The sequence below is a fragment of the Chaetodon trifascialis genome, chromosome 7 (genome assembly GCF_039877785.1).
Source record: "Chaetodon trifascialis isolate fChaTrf1 chromosome 7, fChaTrf1.hap1, whole genome shotgun sequence".
Taxonomy (NCBI): domain Eukaryota; kingdom Metazoa; phylum Chordata; class Actinopteri; order Chaetodontiformes; family Chaetodontidae; genus Chaetodon; species Chaetodon trifascialis.
This window is the reverse complement of record NC_092062.1, coordinates 8,657,281-8,670,534: the sequence shown is the minus strand read 5'-3', so window position 1 is coordinate 8,670,534 and position 13,254 is coordinate 8,657,281. Positions and strand designations below refer to the sequence as shown.

The 13,254-nt window shown below is 43.2% G+C and overlaps 2 protein-coding genes across 2 annotated transcripts; one reads left to right on the top strand and one right to left on the bottom strand.

The window, feature by feature from the left end:
* Window positions 1-703: 703 nt before the first annotated feature.
* On the bottom strand, window positions 704-9,058 carry LOC139333633 (DDB1- and CUL4-associated factor 13-like). The gene is made up of 11 exons (XM_070966195.1): window positions 8,870-9,058; window positions 8,340-8,539; window positions 8,134-8,241; window positions 7,938-8,027; window positions 7,615-7,770; window positions 7,371-7,448; window positions 7,190-7,272; window positions 6,754-6,918; window positions 5,653-5,788; window positions 2,173-2,336; window positions 704-1,621 (listed from the first exon to the last, which is right to left on the bottom strand). The coding sequence occupies exons 1-11, from the start codon at window positions 8,937-8,939 to the stop codon at window positions 1,534-1,536; spliced, it is 1,338 nt and encodes a 445-aa protein (XP_070822296.1). The 5' UTR covers window positions 8,940-9,058; the 3' UTR covers window positions 704-1,533.
* A 484-nt stretch (window positions 9,059-9,542) lies between these two features.
* Window positions 9,543-13,220, top strand: slc25a32b (solute carrier family 25 member 32b). Its single transcript, XM_070967040.1, has 7 exons — window positions 9,543-10,046; window positions 10,300-10,450; window positions 10,581-10,666; window positions 11,259-11,413; window positions 11,836-11,949; window positions 12,131-12,276; window positions 12,373-13,220. The coding sequence occupies exons 1-7, from the start codon at window positions 9,842-9,844 to the stop codon at window positions 12,497-12,499; spliced, it is 984 nt and encodes a 327-aa protein (XP_070823141.1). The 5' UTR covers window positions 9,543-9,841; the 3' UTR covers window positions 12,500-13,220.
* The last annotated feature ends 34 nt before the right edge of the window (window positions 13,221-13,254 follow it).

Here is a 13,254-nt window from a genome sequence, read left to right as displayed (position 1 = left end):
GAAACACGTAGAAGAATAAAGCCGAGAGGACGCTGGATGTTCATTGACAGCAGGCACACAGCAGCCGCAAAAACACGGAGTGGAGGGACTGTGAGCAGCTGGAGCAGCGCTGCCACAGGAGCCTGATGCATATTTCATAACCAGATCATGACACAGTGAGAGCAGGGGGAGCTGTGGGGGGAGATACAGAATGTGACTGGTAGCGCAGGTGTGGCTGTGGTTCCAGTCAGCTCACACTGGCTGTGCTGGCAGCTAATGGGAGAAGTTTTGGGGATGGTAGTTTTGAGCAGTTATAAGAGGCCTGTGTGGATGCGCTTCATTGAAGGAATAAAAAAAATGCTGCGACAACTGAAGTATCCAGGAGTCACACGTCACTATCTGTTTGGAAAACCAGAGTGGACTTCTTTAGCATCCAGATGCTTCAGTGTTTGATCACAACTTCACGTTCACGGCAGCCCTTTTGCAAATCCTCTCAACTGCCACATTCTCATCTGACTCCTGACTAAGACCACCCTCGTGGTGCCAAACCCTTCCCCAAACACAGCTCTCTCTCTCTGACGCTGCGGCGCTGATCGGATTTGAAAGACAACATTAAGAGGATAGAGCCTCTACCTCATTATGGCTGTTAAGTAAATCAGCACCTTTGCAGTAATCTGCTGCAACAAGATCATGACTTTTTGGAAATGACATGTTTTCCCAGCTTACACTTAGTTTAGAAGTTTATTATAAATACACATCAGCAAATAAGAGTGTAGGTCCCTTAGAGATACAGAGTTGAGTGTGGTGTGCCAGCTAAAAATGTAATTAAATACTCCAGAACTGAGGGGGACCATGGAAAAACTGAAGGGAAAATGTCCTTGCCACTCTTGATGGTAAACCCACCTTCTTTGCCCTCTTTCAGGCTGGTTATTTTACAAACATCAGGGTTTAATGTCCAGTACAATGGCTAAAAGTCAACTTAAGATGTCACAGCATTAGCAAAAAAAAGTAGTAAAAAGTAGGAAACAACCTGAAGGCGTCAGTATGCATTGAAAGAAATGTTGGTCAGATCGTCTAATGTTGACGGCACTTCATGGAGCAGTTGGTCAGGTGTGAACAGAACAGCGTTTGAACTTCACTGCCAAGCTCTCGATGTCAGGATGAGGCTACGACAGCAAGCTTTTTCAGGAGCAGAACACTTTTGTCATGTGAAGCATACTGAAACCTTAACACCGTCTCTGCTAGTTTTAATAATCAACTATAGCACATTTCTTTCTTTAAACATGAGATCAATTTAATCTGTTCTTAATTCCTTAAACTGTCATAGTGGTGGGAATTAGTCACTCCAGTGAACGGCGGAGAAAGAATGCTTTGGAATTGGTGTCCTTGTACTTCAATTGGTCACTTGCTCTTCCCATGACCGACACATTCAACCTTTTTCTTTTATTCTTAAGTGAGAGCAGTCTGAACGTGTCCCATGTGGGTGTGATCTTGGGCTCCACCTCATCTCTCGATGGCAGCCCCTCTGTCCTATGCTCTCTTCTCTGCCTCCGTCTACTTGACCACAGTCACAACATGCTTCTCCTTCTCAGACACCACAGGAACTGTTCCGGGTTTGCTGTGCTTGCGGACATTACTCTCCCTGGAAAACAAAAGAGGAAGAGATGCGAGTGACTCAATCTGCTGGTGAGAATATTCAGGAAGGGATGGAGGGGGGGAGGGATCAGCAAACAGAAAGGACGAAGAGACTGAATATGAGACTGTTGACCTAACACCTACGTCAGCGACTACACTAATGCTCTCTGAAAATAATGCATACAGCATGAATAGTAAATCATTCACAGTCCAAACACATGACTGGTGTGTCACAATACCAGTAACCAGTAATTAGGAAAAAAAGGAAAAAGGAAAAAAAAGCCACAGACTGAGCTATGAATCACTGGACAGCAGGGCAAGCTGGGACAACCAATCCACCATACGAGCTGTAGATGAGTATGTAAGGCCTACTGAGACCATGTCACTGGGGGCAGTCCCATCTGTGAGATTTTCCATGAGGTCGGTGTGACTGCGCAGGTCAGACATACCCCATCACCTCTACAGCGACGCAGAGGGGACGTCGTGTCATTCCTATAGATAAATTAGCGAGCTCCGTTTTCCAAAAAGGAACCGAGAGGAGAAACAATGAACACGTACTTTCTGCGGCGAGCCTCCTTCATAATCCCCAGCTCCGCTCTCTGATGGTAGATGCTCTTCGGTAGATGTCGGTGATGGGCGATGCGTCTGATGTGCGGGTGGTGCTGGAACTTCTCCTTCAGCTTCTGACTGTAGTTGGTGGCAGCCCTCTCCCTCGGTGACAGCTACATGAAACAAGAGAGGATGAGTTTGTTAGAAAAAAAAATGCTGTTGCCGTGTTCCAAAGTATCCCAAAAATGGCTTCTACGACTGTTTTCTGATCTGCCGTCATTATGGCTGAAGGTTAGTTAGATTCAGGCGGTTAAAACAGAAGAAAGGTGGGGTGGATTAAAAAAAATGCAGCTCGCAGTGAGATTATTTTGTCAACTACATTGCTAAATATAGGGAACTGGTGAGGTCGAGGTCTTATTGAGCCAAGAAAACAACTTGGAAACATGAATCTAATGTGAGTTCGTTCACACAAAATTCATTAGCTTTTTTGGTTCATGATGTGTCGTGCTGGCAACAGACAGACATGAGTTGTATCAATCTTCTCATCTAACTTTTGGGGAAAAAAAGCAAAAATGCTGCTTCTGAAAGACAACAGTAATTCATACTGCCACAAAACATCATTTTCAGGTAAACACTGGTAGTTTTAGGCATCTAAACCACCAATGCTGCTGTTGTTCTAGTGAGAAGTGTATCCTTCAGAACAGGCTACAGAGGAGGACCCTCTCTGAATGGAGAAGCAGGATACCTTCTAGAGATGAGTCAGTGGCCTTGTTACAGGCATTTAACTTGTAAAGTTGTATTGATACCTGCAGCGTGAACATGAATGTGAACAGCACAGTGGGCTCTGATGGTGAGAGAATTGTCAGGCTGGAGATGGTTGCTGATATGATTCACCAACTTACTATATTTTACTTCTACTTCTTAAACAAGCCCATAAAAGGCTAGAAAGAGGCAGTTTGCATTCGCCTCAGGTGGCATTTTGTTAATTACTGACAGTTACCGGACCCTGTCTTACATCATAAACCGCTGGCCGGTACAGTAAGCAACTTTTTTTTGACAACATACTCATTCAAAACGGAATCGATGTCCGTTAAAAAAGTGAAGACACCAGCTCAACAACATCCCTCCCTCTCTGTCTCCCTCGTAAAAACCACCAGCTACTCGTCCTGGCTGAGGCTGCCCTCCTCGAAGGCTTTTATTCTAATTAAAAGCAATGATTTGTCTCAGATTCAATTTGGTGGAGAAGAGCTGTTAGACGCTGATCCTGTTAGACTAAACTAATTCCCCTGGATACACACACGGTTAGGCTGCTAAACACTGTTTGTATAATCTCAACAAGATGGATATGAGATAGCAGAGGATGAGGCTTCATTTAGATTTTTGTTTGGATAGCGGGGATCATGTGATTTGTACCTATTTAGCACAGAAATATGAAAATACAACAGAGGCATTACTTGCAGGGGCAGTCAAAAAGCTTGAAGAATGAGTTCAACATAGAGACAATTATTAGAGAGTCTACAGCAGCGTGCCAGGAGTCACACAGTGACGTCAAAAAGAAGTGAGCTGACTAGATCTCTGTAACCTGCTCCTCGCTTTGACCAGAGAGAAGAATGCATGGATCACAAGCTGATCTCTGCTTATGCTGCATCAAGTTTGATCCTTTTCTCAAACAGTCAAACATATGAGCAGCTGACGGTGTTATACCTACTAACTGCTAAAGCCGCAGAGTCCTCCAAAGACTGCCTGAGTGCTCGTGTTTCTTGCTCCTGGTCCTCACAGGAGAAGTTTCAGCCTCATTCCACTTGCCCAGGTCAAATGAGGAACTCATGCGCTTCTATCTGTAATCAATACAGCTGTCTCCACCGGCTGTGCGAAGCTCAAGCTGCACTCACACGCATATCTTTTTAAGCTTCAAGTCTATTTTCTTCCACTTCACATGTGTAACTACATTGGCTGCGCATTGGCTTCGGACATGAGTGACCACACAGCAGCGTTACGCTGAACACTTCCAGTGCACACACGGGCAGAGGACTGAAGCCGTTCTTGCTGCGCTGCTGTTCCCTCTCTGACTTCTTTCTAGCAATGCCGCCATGTTCCCTGACATCAGCAATCAACTTGGTAAGCACAGCATGATTGCAAGCAGTAGAAATGATGGACGAACCCACAGAGATGAGACTCAATTTGTAATAATGTCCCATTCTCCTTTAATGATGCTACATGGTGTCTTTGATCAGACTGTAAATACCTGAATATTCTTCATTTGATCAATGGAGCACACAAGCCAAACAGTAACACAGCACATCAATGTCAGTCAGTCCAAACTTTCCAACCTTAAATGAATTGATAGTGATGAGTCGAGGCTCTGAGCGCAGGGCAAATAAATTTAACCGGACTGAAAATAAACAGGAGTTGATCGATTCGACATGTTTTAGGTCTCACAGAGGGCCTTATTTACACTGCAGTCAAGAGGCTGCTGCTGCAAAGTTATGAGGGAAAAAAAGTGATATGCTGCAACTGATAGAGAAGTCCCAATCGGCCCAGTGTGATGCCTTCAGATACAGACAAAGCCTCGATTCAGCATTTCTTGATAATTAAAGACCATTTCAGAACAACTTGATTGTTAATACTTCATTATGTTCAGAGTGGCCCGCTTTAAGTGATTGGCCGATTTAAACTGCTGATAGGAGCAGCCCTTGTCTGATCTCTTTAAGTGCAAAGCTTGTGAATAAATCTTCTCTTACACCGGGACAGTAAAACAAGTGCCAAAAGCGGGCCAATTTTCCACTCTGAAGCTGCATTAAGAGAATAAGCAAGGGTGAATCCGATTAGGAATGAAAGATGGCTGTTGGTAATGGCACATGAGACGCCATTGATTTTTATTAATCAGCCATAACTGGGATTTGGGGCACTGGAACACTTCCCAGCATTTTACAGGAGCTTTATGTGACAGTTGAGCATACATTAAGGCCATCGTTTCTGCTAGCACAGCCTATATTACGTGAATAGAATATACACGATCCTTATTAAACCAGATATTAAAAGTCAATAGAGATGTGAGCGTTTTAGCTGAATCTTTTGTTGCCGATCTGACAAACAACCGCACAAGTCTTTGAGTTTTTTGGACTTCCACCTGCCACAGGAGTAGCTGTGCCAACTGGTACATTGTACTTATTGAGAATGATTCTACCCTAAGTCAGCATCCATCAGGGCATTTGGCAACAGGAGCTCCTGGCACAGTCCCCCACGCTTACCCTGCTGAGGTGGGCCCAGGGCCACAGCTGTGTGGAAGAATGCAGCTAACTCATAAAACAAGATCAGGTAAGAGACTGGAGGGACATACAGTATACAGTGCATCTGACAGCTGAGGGAAATACAGCTGTTGATTGGTACACAGGCCACCACTAATAAGCAGCAAGCTGCCTTAAATATGAAAACAGCTGAAAACACAAGTGGAAGCAGAAACGACAGAGAAGACAAGGCAGGACTCACCACTCCGAGCTTCTCAGACGCGTTGGCTTTCCACAGTCGGATATTCATTTCATCAGACCCGCTCAGGATGTATTTGCTGTCTGCTGACCACTTTATGCAGATGACATGCTGCATGCGTTTGGTGTGGTACACTTCCCTAAATTTCAAAGAGATTTTGTTAGCAAACAAAATAAGCACATATACAGAATCAAGTGTTACAATACACAGGATTACCACCACTCACTCTGATCAGGAACACGATGCTGCTGCAACACTTATCATAAACCTATAAATAATGTTTTGGATTGCTAACAGCAGTGTCGCTTGTTAAAATCCCAGGTTTTGTGGACCTATTCATCCAATTTGTGGCTCTACAACAATGTCACACTTCTTCCTGCTTTACTCTCACTACCATGGCCCTGGTGTGATTAATTGAGACCACTGTTAATTTTACTAACCTGTTATGACAAGTCAAAATGTGCTGTATAAAAGGTCTATACTGGCAGGAAAAAAATATATATCCACACATAGCCAAGTTCCAAATGTTCTCAGATGTTTCTACAACACAGTTATTTAGCATTGTAAGGCTGGACCTGGCCTTGATGTGATGCTACTGCAGCACAACTGTGGCTATTTGTTCTGGAGCTCGACAAAAGAACAAAGAGCACTGCATGTCCCATTACGTCACATAGCGACCAAATAAATGCTATGTCTTGTTTTGTTTTTTTGGTGGGTAAGAAGGTCAGTCATAACAACTAGCATGCCATACTAGCTTTATCACCAAGAAACTATTATCAGCTATGCTAGCCAATAGGTTGATTTCACAGCAGACATTTTGAGTTGCCATAGTAGGTAAGACACGGGTGCTGCTGTTTCTTTAGTTTAAATATCAATAAACCACTCAAAAGGTATGATGTGATCCAATCAACACAGTCTGATCATGTATATATATATATACAGAATAAAGTAAATATACAGAGTAAAGTAAAAGCCTTGTATTGCTTACTCTACTGCGACTCATTCAGACCAGCAGAAATAGTAGTTGATTATGGACCACTAATATAATCACTGTAGACATATAACACAAAGACAACGGTCATCTTTTATACTGGTGTTACTGACCTGCTGCGGCCACCATCCTTAGGGAAGATTCGGATGGTTTTGTCAAAACTGGCAGATGCAAACTCTTTCCCAGTGGGAGAGTAGTCAAGATCCAGCACTGCAGAGACATGGTCCATGTGCACTGTGACTGGCTGCTCCAGGTACCTCATGTCATATGTGTAGAGACTGAGGAGATGAGGAAAGAGCAAAATTAGGCCCATGAATAAAACTGCACTTTACTGGAAAACACATCAGTAAAACAACAATGGGAAAGTGCATTCATCTCCCATCTGTTTTGAAGGTCTGACAATGATGCAGAGCTCAAAATTTTTACATGTAAGAATCCTTCTGTTGGAGTACTGACTCTTGAGCAGGTGAACAGAAGACTTCATTCAGTGCACAAGTACTATCACATGCATTACTCTCCCTGCAACAATCTTCAACACCCTCAACTCACTTGTAGTCTTCATTTGAGCATGTGAAATAATAGGCTTCCATAGGGTTCCAGCATAATGTGTTGCTCCTCATTGTCATGATAACCTGTAGAGGAAAGTAATAACAAAGACAGAAATCATCATTATGAAGAAATGGGGAGAGAAAGATGTCAATTCTTGTAGCAACTGAATGACAGGGCCGACCTTTTTAAGTGGTGCCGATTCTCTCATGTCATACAGTACTATACTTCTGTCAGAGGCACAGCTTGCAAGAAGCTCAGTCTGTGGAAAGAAATAAAGGGTTAACTTCAAAGGCCATCAGCAGGGTGGTGGATTTAAAGAAGTCTGACTAGAACCAGTTTGATGTGAGTATGGACATGGACAAAGCGTTCTTCACTCAGGGACAAGACAGGGCCCGTCTGAGTTTGGTGGAAACATTGTGTCTTACCTCCACAGGGTTGAAGCGGACAGAGCTGAAGCTGTCGATGCCCCAGGTGAAAGAGCGGATTGGGCTGCTCCTCTGCTCATCCCAGATGTCCACCTGCTGGCCACATGTTGCAAACACAGCCTCCTTCCGGTGGTGGTCCAGTCCTGTGAAGACTGTCTGCAGGGGGCAAGTATCTTTTCTTACAATAATAAAAAAGTGATATTTCACTGTCCCTTGAGAGGACAGAGGCCATGGTCATCAAAAGAGCAGGATTTTACCATAATCACAATGTAACCACAACTGTCTTTGATAACAACACTACAGCAGACGCCCACTGTTCATACCTTGCCCAGAATAGTGTTGAGTGGCTCCTCTTCCTCTCCGTAACCTGGCGCCTCTATCTTCCATTGCTTGATTGTTTTGTCGTCACCAACCTGTCACAGTCAGCATGCCAAGACAGAAAACAGAAGCTGCATTAGCGGTCAGCTAATTAAAGAAGACTGGGAAAAGTCTTCTGAGATGTTGCAGGGCAGCAGTCACCGTAAAGAAGGATGTTCCACAGTAGCGGACGACCATTCCCCGGACAAAACCTTCGTGTGCTTGGAGCGTGCGGACACATTCGTGTTTGGTCAGATTCCATATTTTCACCTAAGGATCAAATAAGACATTGTGTCAATGGCAAGAATGACAATGCCAGAGTTCATCACCTGGTATGGTAAAGTATTTGTACTTTGGCAGATAGTTACCTCCCCATCACAAGAGCCAGAGAGCAGGGTGGAGAGGCTTGTGGTGTGCTTGGCCATGCAGTTCACCCCATCTCGATGACCATCCAGAGAGGCCAGGAAAGGCTTGGCAAACACCCTGTCAAGCTTGGTGGCATTCAGAGCCCGGGTGTACTCCCTGCTCACCTCAAATGGATGAAGTGCTGGGTCATAGTTTCTAGGGACTAACAACAGAGAGAGGTCACTCCTTGATGAACTATAAGGACATTTAACTTAAAAGTACAAGATCCGCACACATGCCATAGGCTAATTCACAAATTTCCTCCAGTGACCTTAAATAAATGCTAATGTTGTAGCACACTTGCATGCGCATATTTGAAATGCATCGTGTTTGCTATGTATTTTTTTATCCAAGTTAACAACGTTCAATCTGATTTTATTTAATGGGTTGTGTGGTTGTTGTTTGCTGTGGAAAACTGGGCAGCAGTAGCCGAGTTACAGCTAGCAAACAGTGTTTAGCATTAGCATACCCGAGTTTAAATTTATGAACTTACCACGCTGAATATCAAGCTTGGTTTCCCGAACATAATCATCCGGGTTCCTCGAGAGGACTTTAACTTTCATTTGGTTGCAGAGTGAAAATGTAAACACACTAACAAGTTAGGTTTAGACGAAACAAAGAAAATATTAGCAACCAGTACCATGTGTTGAAAAAACAGAGGAACCGTGTTGCATTGTGGGACGTCCAGTCCTCCTGGCTGCGTCACTAACAAGTTTTACGAAATGGCTGTCAAGTTGCAAAATTTAATGAGGGAAAGACAGGAAATACAGCGATTTAGTCTTCAAACTTTTAACTTTAATTTGTTACTTTACGAAATGCTCGTAAGGAGTATTAGACATAATGATGAAGTTGAACAACAGCGTTCTTTAAAAGAGATAAATAATGAAAAAATACACAGGCTTGGACGAATGAACTGTAAATTTTTCAAAATAGGATTAAAAGAAAAAATAGTTAAAAAAGAAAAAATGATACAGTCATCAAAATGGGACATAGAAAATTTTGAAACTCTTATTACTGTCGTTTTTATCAGCGTCATTCAGATGTCTTGAGACCATTTTAACAAAATCCCATTCACCTTTACGTCACAAACTTCAGTGCTGAACCCCCAACATGTTTCATCTAAAGTGGTTTTATTTTGAAGGTTAAAACCGGAAGTACCTTAAATTATAGTAACTTCACAGATAGTTAATACTAGCAGCAAGGTCGCGCAGTGGCACCGTTGCATGACATGATGTTTAATGTTACAGCAGCTATGGAGTATTACCGCATGTCAACAACGTGGCTCGGCTCAGTTAGAAAATGAAGAAGTTTCCGGGAATTAGTACCGTCTGTATACCACATTTGCATTTTGCCCCAGTGTTACTGATTCGTCGTCTCACTGGTTTAAGATTTTAGCATTACCTTACCTCGCGGTGTAAACACAGCTAGCTGACAGGAGCTAGCTAAAAGTTAATTACGAGTAAACATGAGCTCCGCTCCAAATCCAGGCGCCGTTAGCGTCCCAGAACCAGGTCTGTCACGTAAACCTATTTCTGCCTTCTCAATAGCCGAACACGTCCGACAGGTCTTTAATCATGTCAAGATAGAAAATCTGGTCGCGGGACTCAGTGGAGGTGTGGCGTCAACACTTGTGCTTCACCCTCTGGATCTGGTCAAAATCAGATTTGCAGGTATAATGTTTTTCAAGTCCTGATCACTGTATGTCGTAATCATGTCATCGGTAATACTTTAGTTTCTTGCCGCTGAGGAGCTCTGGGAAGTGTGAACCTATTGTTTCTGTTGCTTGCATGGAAACATATGTTCAGCACTCCTGTTAGAAATCGTATATTTTTAAATTAATTTGCTTGATGACAGCGATACCATGCTGCTATGGCTTTCAGACGACATGACTTAACAAAGGTATTTGATGTCCTTTCAATATAGTAAGCGATGGATTGGATTTAAGACCAAAGTACAGTGGCATATTGCACTGTATGAAGAGTGTGTGGCTGCAGGAGGGACTGAGAGGACTGTACCAGGGAGTGACACCCAATGTTTGGGGTGCTGGATCATCTTGGGGTCTCTACTTCTTGTTGTACGTAACCTATAAGCTCTAAACCAGTTGGACCATGTGTGCGTCATGCTATTTTTCATGAATTGTTTTGGGCTTTTAAAAGGAAATGTAACTGTAACATGTCTTATTTCCCACACTCCCTCCCTTACAGCTACAGTGCAATCAAAGGATACACGAAGGAGGATCGTCAGACTGAGCTGAGTGCCACGGAGCACCTGGTCTCTGCAGCTGCAGCAGGTTGGCCTTACGTGGAACTGAACACTGCGGCCCTGCTGACACACACACACCATCAGCACACAGTCAACAACAACAGCCAGATAATACTGCTCTGAGCTGGCTTCCTCAGGCAGGAGGCAAACACAAATTAGGTTAAACTAACTCCTTCTGTTCATTTTAGTTTCACAGGGGCACATTGATCCGCCTCCCACGGGCCAGTTAAAGTTAGGGGCTGAAAGTGAAGCTTCTGTAGGGTTTTTATTAGAAACACCTGACTCGTAGTTTGCCCACACAACAGCCTTTCACGCATGAAGCATTAAGCTAGAAATGCTCTTGCTGCTCAGATGGCATGTTGGGATCTAATGTGAGTCAGGAAATGGCATGATACCAGCATGTCGTTCTTTAAAAGAGGTTAATTAGTTTCATGGATTCATGGTGTCAATGTAAAAATGTGACTATACTCTCACCATTTTATAATAGATGTCAAGATGTGCTGTTAATAATGTTAAAAACACTTAAAGGTTATTAAAGTAGCTGCTGAATGCACTCCAGAGAATCTGTTTGGTACATGCGGTCAGCCTCACTCTTAATGTGCCTTCCTGTCCTCACCTAGGCGCCCTAACGCTCACCATAACCAACCCAATATGGGTGACCAAGACCCGACTGGTGCTGCAGTACAATGCTGACCCAACTGGTAAACAGTACAAGGGGATGATCGATGCTCTGGTCAAGATCTACCGCCACGAGGGAGTGCCCGGACTGTACAAGGTTAGATATCAGGGGTATCTTTGTATGTTCAATATAGCAGTGCACAAGATGCTTGTTTTACCCAATGACAGGTAAGCTGTTTGGTAGAGGAAATACTACAGCAACAGTTGCCCTTTGACCTACTGGGCTGAAATGCTGGTTTGTATTGATCATGAATCACCACTAGAGGGCATCACCAGCCTACATTAGATTTAGTGGAGAACTCAACAACCCCTGGGTTTTGGCCATAACATCTAGAATTTTTAAGGTACATTTTAGCTTTATGTGAATTCTATTGTCCTGGCAGGATAAAAACCTGATAAATTAGCTTTTAAATAAGCACATGCCTACAAATATAAGGCTTCCCCACTTCTACATGATGGATATTGTGGATATATTAGTACGCCATGAAAGATTGACTTCCAATAATATGCTTGTCATAGGGTTATGTTCCTGGTCTGTTTGGCACATCTCATGGAGCACTGCAGTTCATGGCCTACGAAGAGCTCAAGAGAGACTACAACAAATACAGGAAAGCGCCTTCAGATTCAAAGCTGGTGAGTCATTAACCCCATCTGTCACAAGCAGTCTGGAGACAAGCTCAGCGTTTAATAAAACTCAGGCTTGTAACTTTTCAGTTTAATAAAACTCTGCCCACAGTTGATAACTAGCAGTGACTCATCAGTTTTCCTACTTTGCTCCCTCACTCTCTCTCCATCTGTTTATCTGTGTAAACAGAACGCATTGGAATATATCACAATGGCAGCATTATCCAAAATATTTGCTGTGGCCACAACATACCCATATCAGGTGGTGCGAGCCCGCCTGCAAGACCAGCACAATAGATACAATGGAGTTATTGATGTCATCAGACGGACATGGAGGTATGATACTGATCCACTCACAAAGCAGCCGAACATGCCATCTAGTCTCAGTGTCTAAATTTCTTTTTTTTTTTTTTTTCCCCCTTGTCTCGGCAGGAACGAAGGCGCCATTGGTTTCTACAAAGGCATCATCCCCAACGTGATTCGTGTCACTCCTGCCTGCTGCATCACCTTCGTAGTTTATGAGAATGTGTCTAGTTTCCTTCTGGGAAAACATAAATGAGGCTTTAAAGCATGGCATGGATAGCTGCAACGACTCTGAGCCATTCAGACGCACAAGGCGAAAAGTATGAGACTGAAAGCGAACCCTATGCACAGTGTGCGTGTAAATGTGCTGACGTGAAACGGTCATTTGCACTGAATGAATGAAGAAGATGCCAAACTGTCTAATGGAATGAACTGTGTTTAGTTTTTTGTTTGTTTTTTAAATACAAATTGTGTTTTAGTGAAATGTGATGATGTTGAAGATGGCATTTGTCACTGATGCATAACAGACACTTTGACTCATGGGAAAATCATGTTGCCGTACACACCAAAGGACATGCTGCCACGATGTTTGTCTTTTTTAAAAGTGATGTGTGTATCAGCATATCATGCTCATGTCAGAGGAGGTTGCTCAGTGTTTCCCCATAGTTCTGTTTCCGTTTGGTGTTTTCTGATGGCAGAAAGGGACGCAGGCTGAAATGTGAAAAGCTGATTATCAACAGCAAATCTTCTCAGGTTTCCAGTTGCCTGTGTGTGTAAAATGAGTTTGTGTCTTAAATTATTCCTTTACAAACCACAGCAATGGAGGTGATTTTAGTTCCCGACACACCAACACATTTATCCCTCAGTTCATAGGTTTGTTCAGATTATCTTTGTTTGCTGGCAACAAATCATAAACTGCATTGTCAGTATTTGATACAGACAAATACATTAAATCTATTGCTTTTGTGGCTACACTGAGTTAAGTGTGTGGTATTTCAAAGCTGCTCAACA

Bases quoted from the DNA above. Each gene is read 5' to 3' on its own strand.
- LOC139333633 (XM_070966195.1), bottom strand. From the start codon at position 8,939: ATGAAAGTTAAAGTCCTCTCGAGGAACCCGGATGATTATGTTCGGGAA. The intron at 7,273-7,370 runs GTCGGCCCTGTC...TTTCCTCTACAG, and splicing joins AATCGGCACCACTTAAAAAG to GTTATCATGACAATGAGGAG. The intron at 5,789-6,753 runs GTCAGTAACACC...TTTGAAATTTAG, and splicing joins AAGGATGGTGGCCGCAGCAG to GGAAGTGTACCACACCAAAC.
- slc25a32b (XM_070967040.1), top strand. From the start codon at position 9,842: ATGAGCTCCGCTCCAAATCCAGGCGCCGTTAGCGTCCCAGAACCAGGT. The intron at 10,451-10,580 runs GTACGTAACCTA...CCTCCCTTACAG, and splicing joins TGGGGTCTCTACTTCTTGTT to CTACAGTGCAATCAAAGGAT. The intron at 10,667-11,258 runs GTTGGCCTTACG...GTCCTCACCTAG, and splicing joins GGTCTCTGCAGCTGCAGCAG to GCGCCCTAACGCTCACCATA.